General features: G+C 42.5%; 2 protein-coding genes across 3 annotated transcripts in view; one reads left to right on the forward strand and one right to left on the reverse strand.

Annotated features, from left to right (window-relative positions):
* The first annotated feature begins 1,071 nt into the window (after positions 1–1,071).
* On the forward strand, positions 1,072–2,837 carry ascl1a (achaete-scute family bHLH transcription factor 1a). Its single transcript, XM_017411520.3, has 2 exons — positions 1,072–1,852; positions 1,945–2,837. Exon 1 carries the CDS (start codon positions 1,226–1,228, stop codon positions 1,844–1,846), a length of 621 nt encoding a protein of 206 aa, XP_017267009.1. The 5' UTR covers positions 1,072–1,225; the 3' UTR covers positions 1,847–1,852; positions 1,945–2,837.
* A 1,166-nt stretch (positions 2,838–4,003) lies between these two features.
* Positions 4,004–17,653, reverse strand: part of LOC108233219 (flocculation protein FLO11) — a 69,912-nt gene continuing 56,262 nt past the window's right edge. For both annotated transcript variants that reach the window (XM_037981103.1, XM_017411513.3), the window contains exons 11-15: positions 13,043–13,113; positions 12,504–12,614; positions 12,311–12,408; positions 7,456–7,525; positions 4,004–5,075 (exon numbers count right to left, since the gene is read on the reverse strand). In XM_037981103.1, the coding sequence (XP_037837031.1) occupies positions 4,824–5,075; positions 7,456–7,525; positions 12,311–12,408; positions 12,504–12,614; positions 13,043–13,113 (602 nt within the window). In that variant the 3' untranslated portion in view covers positions 4,004–4,823. The remainder of the gene's footprint in view (positions 5,076–7,455; positions 7,526–12,310; positions 12,409–12,503; positions 12,615–13,042; positions 13,114–17,653) is intronic.

Raw genomic sequence — 17,653 nt, forward strand, 5'->3', positions numbered from 1 at the left:
GGCGCTGAATAGAACCGATGCCTCCTCTTTTAAACTTTGCTGGGCCAAAAGGGGGGGAGGAGATGAGGGTGAATAAGAGGAAAGAAAAGAAAGTATATGTGGGTGGGTGTGCGTTCTGATGGCGGTACACGGACGCACACAGAAATAGAGAAACACACACGTTCATAAAAACGATTATGTGCGTAAAAACGAGCTTAACACCTCCCCTCCCTAACTCTGGTCTTGGTGTTACGCACGCGTAAAGACGCACAGAGGAGATGGAACAGTTCGCTCCTGGTTTTGGGGTCTTACTGAAAGACGCGTTTCATCATCCTGCGCGTCTCACCGCGTCCACACTAAGTGTATCAAATCATCCACAAAGAACACACACACACACAAACCACCCGGACACTCTCGGCAGATCTGCGCCTCAGCGTTCCGCCTGGTGCAGCCCGATGATGTGCTCCAATCGAAGTGGAAAATTCAGCCTCTGCTGCACAATAAGTCCCTGAAACGACGCGTCTGTCCTAGAAACAATCACACCGGAGCGAACTCATTTCCATGGAGGAGATAAAAAACAAACAACAACCCTAAAACGTAAAGGCGGCTCGGGTCACCTCCAGGTGAAACCTGGAGCTGCTTGGATTTATTCCTTCATGGTGTTAAACCCTGTTATGTCTCCAAAGTCACTCCGTCTTAAACTGGATTAGGTTTTTTTTTTCAAAGCTGATTTTAAAGTGGTAATTTGATAAATAATCGATTTGTTATTTGTATTAGGTGTTAATAATAATAATAATGATGATGATAAAATCAGCAGGAGCAGCTGTGGGCCGAACAAACATCAGAACACAAAAGTGTTTTGCTTCCCGACTCGTGGTTCTGTCCCGACTCGAAACAAAACAAAACTCAGCCCTGGCTTGTTTGTTTAGTGCTTTCAAGTGGCACGCGTCAGGCGCGCGCAACTCACCGGTACCCGGCGCAGGAGTCCAAGGTGTACCCACGCGACCGGTGGGCGTGGCCAACCCCCCTCCCCATGCAAACGCGTTGAAAAGCGGTGGCGTCTGTCTGCAGGACTCAGAGCTTTGAGAAGCACGCCAGGCAGCAGCCCGGCGGACTGCCCCCCCCTCCCCTCTGAAACAAGCGCGCAGCAACACGTGAACGGCACGAGCGGGACGCACCGCCTGGAGACTCGGTGCTTCTTCTTGAAGTTTGACTCCTCTCTCTTTTTCTCTCTCTCTCTCTGGGAATGGACTTCACAGCCAAAATGGAAATTACCCAGCAGCAGTTGCTTCCGCCCGCTTGCTTCTTCTCGGCCGCGGCGGCGCAGAGCATCCAGCTGAGCCCGAGCGGCAGCAGCCAGAGCGGCAGCAGCCAGAGCGGCTGCGGCGGAGGCGGCGGGAAGTCCAAGCAGCCCAAGAGGCAGCGCTCCTCCTCCCCGGAGCTGCTGCGCTGCAAGCGGCGCCTGAACTTCGCGGGCTTCGGCTACACGCTGCCGCAGCAGCAGCCGCACGCGGTGGCGCGGCGCAACGAGAGGGAGCGCAACCGCGTGAAGCTGGTCAACAACGGCTTCGCCACGCTGCGGGAGCACGTGCCCAACGGCGCCGCCAACAAGAAGATGAGCAAGGTGGAGACGCTGCGCTCCGCCGTGGAGTACATCCGCGCGCTGCAGCAGCTGCTGGACGAGCACGACGCGGTGAGCGCCGCGTTTCAGTCCGGCGTCCTGTCGCCCACCATGTCGCAGGGATACTCCGCCGACATGAACTCCATGACTGGCTCACCCGTGTCCTCCTACTCGTCGGATGAAGGCTCGTACGACCCCCTGAGTCCGGAGGAACAGGAGCTGCTGGACTTCACCAACTGGTTCTGAGCACCTGTAAGCAGAGGCGTCTCCATTAAGCGCAAACACGTCGGTGATTAACTCCCTGCTCTCCATCACTAAGCTGTTCTTTTTTCTTTCCTCCACAGAAACAAGGATCGACTCGTCTTACTGCTGCCCGGAGCTCGGGATGGTCCCGCAGGGGAGGGAGGGAGACTGGCTGACTCCAAGAACAAGATGCACTGCGTCCTCAACCATCAGCCTCTCCACGTTCTGGCTGACTGACTGACTGACTGAACAGGCCGCCAGGTCCTGAAAATTTCGGGAAGATCAGCCCAGAGATCTGCGCCAAAGGATTTAAAGGAAGACGCTTCTCCCAGCGGCGAGTGGACTGGAGGGAATCCCTGCTTCTGTCCGACAAAACAAAAGACCCCGAAGTGAATTCACGCTCCTCGGCTGCACATTAAAAACGTTATTTAATATGTCCTCATCTATGCTAAACAAAAAAAGAAAGAAAATCACACAACACCCACTTTGGTACACCTCTCAGAATTCAGTAAATGCTTCCAAGTCGCGGATTTATTCTATGAAATTCTATATCAAACGCTTTTTTTCCTTTTTTATTTTAGAAATATATTAAGATATTTTTGTATGTAAGAGATTTATAGATGTTTTGTACACATCCTTTTGTATATATATTTTTGTCTATATATTGCGAAGTTGCTTCTATTACCTCCTGCCAATGTAGATCGAGTTCTCTCTGGCTCTTCTGTTCATAAGGTCTCCAGAAGGAGTTTGACACTCCGCTGTTTTTATTCTAGCACCAACGTGTCTTATTTAATAGCAAAAAAACACATGCCATTGCATTATGTCATGTCACAATGATCAAAAACGTATGCAGCTATTGTCCAAAAAAAGAAGTACAATGGCCACGCATTGTATGTTTGTACTGCCAGCTCTTTATCTCCTTCACATAAACAGATGCTGAATATTTCTTATAACCATATTTTCTACACTCTATAGTCCAAGAATAAACTTGAGATGCTACTGAATTGTTTCCCATGTTTTATTTATTTATATTCAGAACGGGGTGGTCGAATGTCTGATTGATACTAAGAATAAATTAAAGAGGGGATGGTGAATCAGAAAAAAAAATCCACTTTTACGCACATTTTACGCAGCTGTATTTCAGCTGTATCGGTGCGTAAAAGGCTCATTTTGTACCACGCATTTAAAGACGGAGAAAACTACAAAGTTTTGATGGTGCTACATTCCAGTTCACGTTGAAAAATAGCAACAAGAGAAGGAATGTCATGATCAATGTGAGTATAAAGGGAGCAGAGGAGGTCTGTGGGGTTTTTGTGTGACAGGTAGGACGGAAGCTGCACTCCAGGCGCGTGTCTGCTTTAATGAGCGGATGGGGTCTGGATGGTGGTCGAGTGGGAGACACGGAGCTGAATTGGCTGATGGCGTGTGCCTCCCTGACAGCAGCACGCCGCTGAACACACAAACACCACCTGGGAAGGAGGAGGAGGAGAAGGAGGAGGCGCATGTCGCTTTCAGTTTTTTTTTTTCTTTTTACCTCAGTGGTTAGAAAAACAGAATGAAAGAATGAAAAACGTTTGACTCAGATTTCCACATTATGTTTCATTAATTTCAAGGAAGAAATTAAAAAAAAAAATCTTAATTTTGTGTTTCGGGTTATGTCAGTTGTTTTTCAAAAGAGGGTTCAGGGGCCTGAAACGAGGACAAATTATCCACTGAAAACATCTAATCACATGAAAGTAATAGAAACCTAGAGATTTGCAGACTGAACTAAAATTTCCAATTTCATCGATTTAGAATTTCTGGTCAAAGTAAAAAGTAGCAATTTGATGATTAGAAATACATATAAACTAAAATCTTTTTGGCAAATATTTTTATATATGTATATAAATATTTGCCAAAAAGATTTTAGTTTATCAATCAGGAAATAAATGTAAACTCATGCTTAAATGTAAACTCATAAGCACTTTGAGTCGCCTTGTGCCGAAAAGTGCTATATAAATAAATGTACCTACCTACCTACCTTTTGTTTAAATAACTCCAGGATCACAACTTAATTAAACTTGCAAAGAAAAGACAAGAGCTTCAAGTATGCAGAAAATATTTTCAAAAATCAGTCAGAACGTGGACGGTCTTCAGGTGTGTATTAGGAAGGCACTGGGCTCTTTATTACACACAATACAGAGCGTGATACTGTAGGTCCACGATGGTTTTGAGCACGCACAAAACTTCCACAGTGAGGTCATGGCAGTTTAATATTGTGGTGGCAGTGGACTCATGGTTCGAATTAAGGGGGGAAAGGGAGGGTAGAGAAGGTAAAATCAGGTTAGGGGTTTGAATTTCTATATTATATATTACACGTAATCATACACTGTAAACTTTATTTATGACATCTAAACAGGGAAGAATATAATATTATGATTTCAGACCAACTCTGCTGTTACACAAACATTTACAGTAATTACAAGGGATCTACGAGGACCGGGCTGTATTAGGAAGTGACTTGTTAAACTGTACTTACAGGGTATGTACCCATTAGGTACCCGATACCTTAATACATGGTACTGGTCTACAGCTGCGTCGACCTACAAACAGATTTTCAGGAACTTTATGTACACAAGTTCCACCTAATCTTGATTCTTGTTACTCTCGTCTGACATACTGTTTTCTGCACCATCTGTAGGAAAGTTTGACCGTTTCAATGAAGCTGTGTGTGATTAAAGTGATAAAGCTTGAATCATAAATCATCAGCTGATAAAGGTTCCTTTCATTTAGACATTTTAGAGTGCAACAGATCCCTTTCAACAAGAAACGTAAAGATTTAAAGTTTAACAGAAATTTTAAAACAAAATTAAAGATCAATAAAATTAAGTATTTTAAAAAAAATACTGTCCCATATTTACTCGCTTTAACCCAGGCTTGTTTGTCACACACCATCATCTCTTCACAAATGTTTAAACTGCGACGGCACCCCGTGCAGCGCTCAGAGGCGGCTGGAGTCGTCGAGTGGGTTGGAGATCACGGACTTGTGAATGAGCATGAAGAGGGGCAGGTAGGCCAGGAAGTCCAGCAGGTCCAGTGGGGGAATGTGTTGCAGCTCCAGTCTGACGGCTGCCTCCTGGTCCAGATGGATGCCGCCGGCCTTCAGCTCCAGCAGCAGCTGCTCGCCGCTGATGAAGCCCTGCTGAGCGCCTGAGTCTTCTCTCTGCTCCTCCAGCAGGAACAGGAACAGTTGCTGCAGATGACGGGGCAATAATTTTAGATATACAGCACCGTGCAAAAGCCTTACTTTATCTGTGTTTTTGTATTTTGCTTCCAAGTATTCATACTTTTTTCTTTGAACACAGAAATAATAGTGAAACCACAGCCAAAGTCCAAATAAACAGATTTCAAGAAAATTCGGGTTTGGGTGCTTGAAAGCAAAATATAAAGAAACTAGAAACACTCTGAGAGCACAAAACTCCACCAAGTGATTAAAAATAGTGCGATCCGGATCGTAATCCGGATCACCACCAAAATTTAATCCATTGCTTTTTGTAACAATCCAACATTTCCTGAACATTTCCTCCAAATCTGTTCATTAGTTTTTACCTGATCTTTGCTAACAGACAGAGGAACAAACCAACGGACGCAAACGGAAACAGAACCTCCTTGGTGGAGGAAAGAAAGGGATCACAGGAGCAGAGACAGGTTTTTAACAAAGGGGTTAACTGTGACCTTTGTTCCCATGGACCTTGAAATCAACAGGCATCATCTTTGACCTATGAGGTGTCCAGCTGTGCAGTTTGACATTCCTACATCTCTCTGTTGCATAGAGCACTCAACTGTGATCTTGATCTTTGACCTCCTGACCTTGAAATGAATCATGAGCACCCAGCACACCAAGAGGTGTCCAGCTGTGGAGTTTAATTCTCCTCCATTACATGGTTGCATAGTTAGAGCACAAGGTCATCTGTGACCTTGAAGTTTGACCGGATCACCACCACTTGTTCCTTGTTCCATGTTTGACGTTTCCTGAAAATTTCATGAAACTCCGAAACATTTTGAGTAATCTTGCACACCTCTTTGGTAATAGGGACTGGTTTAAAACTTTAGCACAGATAACAAGCCTTTATTATCGCCTACCTTTCAGCAAATCTTTTTGCCTGTGCTGGTGTGGGTTTACATTTACAAATCAAGATGGCTGCCACAGCCAACTGACAAATACATCTATAGCTGATCAACTTTTGGAGTCAACTTAATTTAAGATGGCTGCTACAGCTACTGTGTTTTCCGCACTATAGGGCACACTGGATTATAAGACACACTCTCAATGAATGGTCCATTTTCGCATTTTTGTCATATATAAGGCGCACCGGACTATAAGGCGCATTAAGTGAAACAAAACAGCCCCCTGTCTTTTCGGAGAATACTGCACCGACGTAAGCGTCAGGTATAAATGCCTCCACTGCGGAGCCCTGCATGACTATAACTGAGCCTTAATGCTGCAAGCTTTGTAGTCATACTAAAATATTATGACTTCTTACATATATAAGGTGCTCTGGATTATAAGGCACACTGTTGGTCGTTTTATGAGAAAATTGAAGGCTTTTAGGTGCACTTATAGTCCAGAAAATATGGTAATAAAATACGGTCTACGTTAGTCAATAAAAACTGTCTCCAACAACATTGTCAATTTTACAGCTAAAATCTGATGCAATAGTAGTAGTAGTAGGTTAAAAGGAGGTTTATTTGAGTGCTCGGCAGAAGCAGCCTGGTGTTTTCTTTTTGAGCAGGGGTTAACCTGCAGTGAACTCAACCCAAAACAGAGAAAAGTGGCTGCGGATTTGAGCCGTTTTTGTGTGAGAGTATGTTCATGTTCACAAGTTATTGTGTGCCACAGCCTCAGATTTCCACAGTCTTTTTTGAGCGCACCTGTTTGCACAGTTAATGCAGTCTAGGTAATAATTGTCGAGGGGAGGGAGGAGGAGGAGGCGGCGGCGAGGAACAATCCTTTTGGCAATTAGCCCACTCCCCCTCCAGCAGCCTCTCCAGTTAACAACCCTATCCCTAACAGCTCTGTAATTACAAAGCCTCCCCTACCTGGCCAGAGGCTCGGCTTCCACACCCACAAGGCTTTCATGTTCCGCCCGTCTTTCAGTTACTCGGCACTTCCTCGCATGAATGAGGGCCGGGCTCGCCTGTGAGCAGCCAGCTGGTAGGCTCGTCCCCCGTCCATCTGAGATGAGCTGTGTGTCTCGGGCTGATTACAGAGGCGGGGCAGAGTGGACGGCATGTTCACTGCTGGGCACTTTAATGAGATTAAGGCCGCGCTAATCTATGAAAAGGGAAAAGCGCCCCTCTTATTCTTTAGGCTTGCTCCCCTCATTTCTATGCATGAGGGCTGAGTGCCTCTCTTGACAATCGCTTGCTGCATAAAGCAAGCTTTGGAATCAGCCCCTCAAAGAGTTTTCTTGTTTATTTCATTATATTTGTACCTGCAGAGCCATGAAAAGAGGGGCAGAGAGGATGTTTGCGGCATGAATGTGACTTAAGCGAGAGGCGATCTGATGTTGCATCGAGTGCACCTTGTGTAAACAAAAATCAAAAGCACAAACGCGGTGAGGAGGCTTTACCTTCGCTTTGAAGAGCCTCACTTCAAGAGAGCGGAAGTCCATGTTGCTGATTAGTGACCGCATAAACTCACTGTAAGCAAAAAAGACAAACACTCACCACAGAGGCGTGGAAATTACTTTTTTAAAAAAAAGGGGTTTTAATAAATGTAAGAACATAAAAAGGAAATAAATGCAGATGTTGGAATTACCTAAAGTTTAGTCATCTTGGATGCTACATTTCTTATGATCAGTTTGATTCAAAAGTTTTCTATTATAAATCTATAAAAACAACTTTAATATTTATCGCCTGCCGCAGAAGGCAAAGGATGACGTTGTTGGCCATGTCTGTGTTCATATTCCCAAATATCTCACGAACCACTGGACAGATTGTAATTAAACTCTCAGGAAGTAATCTTTGGATGCTGACTATCTATTGGTGTCAACCCCATTCAAGATGGCCACCACATCTAACTGACCTTAGCTAAAACAAAGACGGCTATAACTCAAAAAGTTTGGCAGATATTGAGCTATATTTTGATGTAACATCCTGTATGACTCTCGGCATGAAAGTGCACACAAAGTTTTTACCAAAATGGCAACAACTCTGTCATTTCTCATCACAAGATGATCTTAGCCTAAAACTCTGGCATGAAAGGCGGCGGGCGATAAGCATTCCTTCAAGGAATGGAAGAATTTTAACTTAATTTTTTGGGAATAAAAAGGGCATTTTCAGTGTAAAATCAAACCTATTATTGCACTTTAAATAACAGAAGTAAGTCCGCTGCCCTAATTCGAGACTTGTTTCGTACGTGTCTTGTCATGGCGGGTCATTTTTTGGGGGTTTTGTCCTGAGCGACCTCGTGTTTGTAGAGAAGTGATGGTAAAGTGTTTTGAGCCCATTGTGGTTGCTCACAGTGGCCTCGCTGACAAACAATGTGTCGGCACACGAAGACCTCCCGCCACATTAACGGATAAAACTGCTCTGATTAGAGGTTGCCTGGTGTGTGTGTGTGTGTGTTTGTTAGGGTTGGGGGACGACAGCAGTGCGAGTGGGACTTGTTGTTAGAGCACACTCTGGTGCAATGCGACCGCTCGCAGACCTACAAAAATCTGGGACTGCAAAGATAATAAGAGGGAGATGGGACCAGTTGTGCTGGGACGGACCTCTCTGGTCCAGCGTGTGGCACAGCGACTGCCGTCCCCCTCTCTAACGAGCGCCCGGTGTTAACGAGGCCCTCCTCGCCGAGCGCTTGGTGACCTAGCATTCGGCCGTGGAGCACAAAGCACGCCTCAGTGGTCCCAGTGCCGTGATTCGCCCTTTTCTTCCAACTCAGGCCAGGACTTGATGGGGATGAGGCAGGACAGGGCAGCTAATGATCATTAATTGCACTTCGTTAGAGACCAAATGCTAGTGCACAGGCACACTGGCGCGATAATGGTTAGCATAACCAACGAGGGTCTGGTGATGGACTGACGGGGGGATAATAACAGCCTAACCCATTTTCTTTTGAGGGCCTCCTGCTGTGGCCAACGCAGCAGACTTCTCACTTACATAATGCTGAACATTTTGGCGGCCTCCTGACTGCGGAGCCTGCGTACAGTGAGGCGGGACGGAAGGGATGCAAACGCACCCTGACCTAGTTTGATCCGACTTGTTTTTGGGGATGTTTTGAGCGGGCTCAGTGAAGCTCTCGAGAAGGAGGGACTCACACTAACGGGTGACTCAGTGTTTTGTAAGAATTAAGAAGCAAAGAGTCTTAAAAAAAAGTCATTCAAAACTAATTTTCAGGGGTCCTTTTTTTTACCACTTGGGTCATTTACCGTTGTAAATGTGGATACATAAAGATTTATAAGACTAAGAATTAGGTGCGGGAACCATCTTGAATCGGACTGACGTAATTTGAACTAAAAAATATCTGAAACTCAGTCAACTTTACAGATATTGAGCTCAAACTTGGCGTGGTAGCAGCTGAGGCTAATTCCCAACACGTAGGCCAAGCGTTCCACTCGGTGAAACATCTTTGCTTAAATTTTGGCATTAGCGATTGAAGTCAACACTGCTCGTCTGTTAACAAAATATCTCAAGAACCGCTAGACAGATTTTAAAGAAACTTTCCAAAAGTAATCATTGGATTTACTTCTACAGCTCATTCACTTTAGAAATTAACCCAATACAAGATGGCTGCCACACCTAATCGACCTTAGCCAACACAAGAATGGCTATAACTTAGTTACATTTGTCAATATGGAGCTAAAATTTGGTGTGGTAGTAGCTGAAAGTCATTCACAACATATATGCACTTTATTTCATGAGATCAAACAGAATGTCATTTATAAGGTTTGATGAAGACAGCTTTAACTCCCTTCCTTCTCATCGTAAGATGATCTTAGTTTAAAACTTAGGCATAATAGACAGTAAGTGATGTGCATTTCTTCAAGGATTGCTTTAAGGCCTTTAATCAATAAGAAGTGTTGCTAAAAAGCCATAAGTTTACAGGAGGATTTCCAGGAGACCGGCACCAGCGACCAGCGGCGAGAGGAGCAACAACAACTGCCACAGATTCACTGACGCTATTTGGAAATCTTGTATGGCAACACGCTTCTTGCCAGGGAATGTGGCGCTTTGTGTGTGCGTGTGTGTGTGTGTGTAAGGGGGAGTCGATGCAACACAGGGACAGATGGACCAACATACTAAAGCACAGAGGGGTGAAAAGAAGGCAACAAGAGATGAAAGACACGAGGCAGGTAAAGCTGAGGAGAGGAAAGAAAAGAGGGGGAGGGAGAGATTAGCGAGAGGTGAAAATGCAAGAAACTAAACGAGGGATCCACCTCAGATCTCTACATGATCAGATTGTGTAACTACTGTTTCTAATCTGGGATTAGAGACAACAGGATTAAGTGAAACAGGTAAGAGGATCAGTTTAGTTCAGTCGGGATGAGACGACAGAGGGATGCTATTGTTTTCTTCTTCTTTCGGAGGTGGCATTCTTGATCTCTTCTTATTATTGAAAATGCAGAAAGGAGTTTTGTGGGACGAGGTTTAATGTGGACATTCATTATCATTACTATAATTGCCTCCATACAGAGCAGACACCGCGGTCTTTTTGTAGCAGCGCAGCAGTAACACACAACACAAAGAGCCGGCCGTAAATCACAGCACCCGTGACCCTGGCCCTGTCCTCGCTGAGAGGGAGCTCTCAGTCCGGGGCGAGGGCTTCGGGTGCAGGCCTTGACCCCCGGGGACCTCCGGAGTGGGCTTGGCTCCGCTCGCTCCAGTCTGTAGGAAGCTATAGACCCCAGGGCAGGAGGGTGGGGGGTGGGGGGTGGGACGCTGTGTGTGGGAATCTGCGGCATATGGAGCATAATGTTGGGACACAGGGACGCTGAGGACAAAGTCTGCTCGAGCAGGGTTCAGTCTTCGGTTATTTTCTCCGCTAATTTATTGTTAAAGAAAAGATATCAGAAAAAAAAAAAAAAAAGAGTTCAAAAATGCTCGGTTTTCTATCATACACGATAGAAACTTGTATTTTTGGAAATATTTATAGAAAAACCAAAGATAAATTAATAATCAATAAAAATACAAAAGATAACGTCTGTCAGCAGATGTGATGGAAGGTTTTACCTTCAACAAAAATAAATAGATTCTCTGCATATTTTGATGACGACTGATTGTAAGAATTTGTTTACTATAAGTTACAGCTCATCTTTTCTGTGCATTTTCCTTTTAATCTTCAAAATGGTTCTGATCAGAAGTCCTTCAGGCTTTCTGAAAGTCTTTCAAAGTTATTCTTTAGACTTCAGCTGCTTTTTCACTCATTTTCTACCCAGTACATGTCCATTTTCAGATGTCTGTTAAGACACGTAACTCTGATCATTAACTCGTTCAGGTGTAAAAAGACTCCATATTTGAAGGGATGAACCAGCGTGTCGACACATAAACACACAACTGAGCAAAGAAGCAGGTTTAAATTGGATCTTTAGACTTTTTGTTACCAGCAGCTTGTCCCAAAGACAATTTGCTCATTTTTCTTTAGTTGAATCTATGGAAAATACCAAAGATGACGCAGATTAACAGACAGAAAATTGTATTGTAGCTTCAACAAGATAGTTCCCAGAGAGCAATTAGCTGAAAATTTGACATACAATCAATTATCAGCTGATGGATTTTCTTTAAGATCTGACTCTGACAGTTTTTTTTTTCTCAAGCTTGAGACTTATTTTGTCCTCCACTTGTCCAGGTTCCTCATTTATTGACCCCAAACTGTACAATTTACTGTCATGGTCAGGTTCAAGAACTAGACAAAGAGCCAAAGTCCAAAAAAGAAAAAAAAAAAAACCCAAAAACTTAAGAAAGCCAGAAGAAACGCTGATCAGGACCACTTTAAAAGATTACAAGAATGTCTGGAAGTCTGTAATATGCATCATGTCATACATTTTTACTATTAAGAGGTTAGATTTACTTAATTTCCAAACTTGTATGAACCAAAAATATTTATTGTTTTAATCCACATCACTTTAAAACTGAAGATCAGCTAAAACAGCTTTAAGGTTTTATGTAATTTTCTCGCAAAATAATAATAATAATAAAAATCCTGTCAGATACATATTTAGGAAGTTCACTTTTGCTTATTATTCTTTAGAGTGGATCAGAAACTGATTTTGCCTTTAGGGGAGGCAGAATATGTCCAAATCCCGACAAAATTCAAAGCTCGGACCTCGAGGATCGTAAAAACCAATCAAAGAGAATCAAAGAGAGTCCCACACACGATGACTAAATCAGTGGAACCAACTTGCGTACACACACTTATTCTTATTTATGGCAGGTCACTGACTCCTCCTCCGGCTTTACCGAGGAGTGCGTTGGCCTTTCACTTACTCCATGGAGGCTATTTTCTGAGCCAGGCTCGCAATCACAGCAAACAGCCTCAGGTCCACGAGCCCATCTGTCACTCTGAAGTCCACCATCTCTAAGATCTTAAAAGAAGAAAGAGAGAGAGAGAAAAAGCTGCTCGTGTTACAGCAGCGGGTGTGTGAATGTGTGCTGGCATGTGCGTGCGGCTCAGATCTACCCTGTAGACGTAGATCTCTTCTTCGTCAGACAGCAGCTCAGGAGGAATGATGGTCTTCAGAGCGAGAAGAACCTGCAGGCAGGAGACGTAGCCGTCCCCGTCGCTGTCCTCCTGCAAACAAACGCCATCACATCCACACAGCTCGCTTCACTTCGTCTGAAGGACTTCAAACAACTCAGCAACAAAAGTTGTAAAGATTTTCACAAAAAATGAGGAAAACTTCAAGTTTGACCGACTTCTAAACTCTTAGAAGCACGCTCAGTTTGAAAATAGTTGAAATAAAACAATATTTGAATATATTTTAGGCAAGAAAGCCAAAAATATCATTTAAAAATGACTTTTACTGTTTTTTGTTGTTGTTGTCTGTGACTTAAGCCTTCTAAAATTAAATTCTGGGATAAGTAATGTTTTAAAAATGTTTAAATGTTGGGGAAGAATTGGCTTCCTTCTGATCGGGAGTGCAGCATTTAACAGCGAGTGAAACAGAATCTCCTGAAAAAGAAAGCTGACATAAAGGGTTTAAATCCTCTTTCACTTACCGCTTCAAAAGCCCTTTTGTACTCAGCCAACTTCTCCTGGCTGAAAATGCAGTACTTTGCCAAAAAGTCGACTGGAAAGACAAAAGAAGAAAACAAAATATTGAGGAAAGCATCTGAACGGCACAGATATTCAGTGTAATGTGTGAGGAGTTGAAAATCTTATTATCACATTAAAAGGAGATATTCAATATCAGAAACAAGATTAAGTCTTTGTGTGTGTGTGTTTCTGGGGTCAGGGAGGGGGGAGAAATAAAGGGTGTGAGGTTCACATTTGGACAGAAAATGTAAAAGGGGGGGTTGAGATGCACTTGGCTGAGGACAGAAAGTGAGACAAAAACTAGACCAGCAAAAGGTTTTGATAAATGTAATTTTCTGGAAACAGAACTTCATTTAGGTCAGTTTATTTTTTTATAAAATACAAATTTACAGCTTCATTTAGGTTCATGTGATAGGAAAGGGAATAAAATAGACTATATTTCTGTATGCCTGACAAACACAGGACTTTTAAAGACTAAAGCAGGTATGTCCACACACCATATCGCCTGGTCCTTTTTCTTTTTTTTTTTTTTAGATCTTTTTAGTTTTAAATATCTCAGACATGTTTGTCTGGATATTTATAAACCTTTTTTTTATAAAAAGTAAAAAATACTGTTAATCAAATTTTTAAAAAGTAGATTTTTATTCTAAAAAACTCAGTTACTGATAAATATGATGAGCCTACTATGTTTTAAAACTACATAACCCATTTTAAACAGATATAAAATGTTTGTGTGTAATACTAGTGTACTTCTCCCTTTAAGACCTAGTTATACTTTAACATAAAAGCTAAATATATAAACTCTTCAATTATTTTTTATCCCATATTTCTACCTGTTTGAAAACAATAAATATTTTAGTGCACATTTTAAATTGCAGTCCTACAATTCATATTAAAAACTATCATATTTAATAGAAAACTAAATGTATAACTAAAAATGAGCAGTTTTTAAAAGTATTTTTCATACATTTATGTTTCCATAAACATAACAATAACATGACACCTTATTATATTTAAGATAAAAATATAAACTTGTTTCAGTACTTCAGAGCAAAGTGCACCAAAATAAAAGCATAAATGACAGAAACAAGCCATAAATATTTCAGGAGATACATTTGCAAGGAAAGGGCAACTTAGAGGAAGGGGGCGCTAGAAAAAGAGCCTTTTAAGCTGCTGCCACTTCAATTTAGTAGATGAGAATGAGTCGACTGAATAAAGGATCTATTCATGGGTTTGGTGAAGAAAGAGAAGCAACAGAGTTGATATCAGTCTGGACTTAAACCTCTGGACCTCTGGGGGTTTCTCTGCGATAGCAGGGGGGCCTGTTTGAATCTGCCATTTATCAGCTTAGGCCTAATCAAAACCAGGCCTCACCCTTTCACATGCTAAATGTTACATTCGAAGCAAGTCAACTTGACTTGTTAAAGCTTGATTGATCAAAACAACCTGCAGGCTGCATCTGTTTGCAAATATCCACAAAAAGAGAAGGCTGCAGGACGAGGCACACATGCAGCCGCAGTCCGGCCATAAATGAATTTTAAGCCAGTAATTACTGCAGCCTGATGTCTTTAAATAAAAATAAAGTGACATAATCAGCAAACTATAAGCAGATCATTTCTACATGACTATAAATGCTCAATTAAAATGAGTACAGGATCAGCACGGCAGCATTTATAAGCAGCCTTATAAAATATATTTTAAAATCTGATAAGATGTTGCATTTCTAACAAATATGACAGAGTATGACAGAGAAATTTGAAAGCAGGGTTACATAAAAATTTATTTTGCATTGGGATATTGGTGCTACATTTAAAGAAACGGTCTTCAGTTAGTGGAGTCAACCCTATTCAAAATGGCTGCCACAGCCAACTGACCTTAGAAAACATAAAACCAGCTACACCACAGCCAACTGTACAGATATTAAGCTAATATTCGGCAAGCATCCACAACACGGACTCAAAGTGCTACACGTGCAACGTTTTTTCTTACAACCTTGGCATCAAGTGTTGGTGTCAACCCTGTCTGTCTGTTAGCAAAATATCTCATGAACAACTGAACCATAATCATTGGTTATACATGTACAACTTTTTGGGTCAACTGAATTCAAATGGGCCAACACAGCTAACCAGCCTGAGCAAAAACGACTGTAACTCAGTCAATTTAACAGATATTGAGCTAAAATTTGGTGTGGTAGTCGCTGAGAATCACCCTCAAAACATATCCTGAGGGCTAACATGTCTTGTGAGATCTAGCAACATTGTAAGAGATTGCCCATAAGGTCACTCACAAGGCTTGAGTAAAACAGCTATACTTCTCAACAGAGACTGATCTTGGTTTAAAACTGGCATGAAAGGCAGCAGGCGATATGCATTCTTTCAAAGACTGTTAGGCCTGTTTGTCAATTATATTTAGTCTTATCAAAGCCCAACAGCCAGGGAAAACTATTGCTGATGTATTTCTTCAAATGAACATAACTTTTCCCACTTCCCTCTCAGTTCTACACTCTTAAATGTAGAATTAAGACTGTTGTACTAGAGATTTAGCGGGTCCACTCTGAATATCCACCCTGAGCTAGGCCTTGCTCACACGCAGCAGTGGTGCTGGATGTTGTCTGGGGCTGAGGGGAGCGAGCCGTCAGGGAATCGTCTGGACAAAAGGTGCAGTGGAGTGAGAGACCGAGGGAGGAAGCGAGGACGGGTGGAGGAGCAGGACAAAGCCAAGGCAGCAAAGCCTCCTGCCTGATAGCCTTATCTGATTCCACTCCAGTGCTTGATGGCTTTTTTTTCACCCTGCCTTTAAAGCGCACAGGTTGGGCCTTTGGTGTGAAGCCTAGCAGAAAATGTTAATCAAGAGAGGGACTGTGTGGAGAAAGGTGAGAGAAAGGGGAGAGTCACTCCGCCGAGGCTGTAATCTGTAATGAGACCGAGGCGATTCAGTTGCAATTGAGAGAGGAAGAATGGGGCCATGATGATGATGATGAGCAGGGAGGTTCACTCTTTCACTGGCATTTGTTTTTCTGTTTTGTTCCTTTTCTCTTGCAGAGTCACTGTTCCTGGATCGGTGTGCAGGCTGCAAACAGCCGCGGGTCACAACTCATTTAACACACACACTTGGACATCGTTTTTAATATCTGCAGGTGATGAAAAACACCACTGACTGCTGGTCTGACCAGTATTACTACTCATCTGTATATGATTTATCTTTCTCTTTCTGTTGAGCAGGGCTGAAGAACAGACCTCCATGTGTTGTTTTGTTTTTTTAAGCCAACAACTGAAAAATGTCTAAATCTCAGTGTTTAAAAAGTCAGAAGTTGTTTCAGCTTGATGTATCTGCTCATTAACTCACTGTATATAGTGTCCTTTAATATGATGTTTGTAGAAGACTAGTTGGTTTTTGATCCTAAGCAATAATTGTAAACAGTGTTTAATCATAGCAAAATCATGCAATCTAATATGATTTAATAATCCCACATTGAGGTCAAGACCCCACTGTGGATCACAAAACAACCAAGAGGGGCTATTGAGCTGATTTCCAGATATCAAATCAAATTTTAAATAATGACTACTAACATATTTTTGCTATAATTGTTACCAAACAAATAATAATTTAAAAAAACAAACAATTTAAAATAGTTTTGACAGTTGTTGAGGCTGTTTGAGTTTTTCTGATTTTTGATGTTTGTACATTTCAACCAGCAACAGCCAGGGACACAAGTCTCTGTTGTCTGTCCATCTGTCTGTTCAGGTCCGCTTCTCTGACATTGGGTCGTGGACTCAACAGGTCCAGAACGGAAGCCCAGACATCTCTTTTTCTCAATAACCAATCCAACTCCTCCTGTGTGAACCTGAAAGTGTTCCCAGGTCAAAGAATGATACTACCATAATTGAGGGTTGGAACATGGCCGAAGCAAAAAAAAAAAATCAAATGCTGCAGCTCCTTCTTTACAACACTCTCCAACGGTCCATCTCCCACTTCCATTCTACCATCACCCGTGAACAAGACTCTTAGATACCTGAACTCCTTCACTTAAGGCAATGACTCACCCTCAAGGGAGAATTTCATTTTGTCCAGGTTGAGAATTGTGTCCTTGAACTTAGAGTTGACTTGTATCCAGGCTGTTTCCATCCCCGTGCACGCTGAAAGTCATGGCTCCAAGGCACCAACAGAACAAAAAGCAGGGGTGAGACGATGAAGCTCCCAAACCTGATACTTTCCTCTCCATCGGTAAAGAGCTTGACTTTGGGCTGAGACACATCTCTTGTTTTGGTTACACAGGGTCTACATAAGATGTACAGATGCAACCTCTCACATACACACAAAATCCTTTGGGAGAAATGGTCGTAATCCTTCTTCAGGTCAACAAAACATTGGTGGACTGGACAGTGAAACTCCCCATGACCCCCCTCAGTCACTCATCCAGCCTGTGCAACCATAGTTAGCTAATTAGTCTGCACAATGTTCAAGGCAAACAGATTTGCAGGGCAATGGTTCAACAGATAAACAACTGATTTTTAATACCATTAGGCTAGTTCACACTGTTCTTCCAACCATACAGCTAATTTGAATAATACAAC

Source organism: Kryptolebias marmoratus, linkage group LG18, assembly GCF_001649575.2.
Source record: "Kryptolebias marmoratus isolate JLee-2015 linkage group LG18, ASM164957v2, whole genome shotgun sequence".
In the NCBI taxonomy this organism is placed as follows: Eukaryota; Metazoa; Chordata; class Actinopteri; order Cyprinodontiformes; family Rivulidae; genus Kryptolebias; species Kryptolebias marmoratus.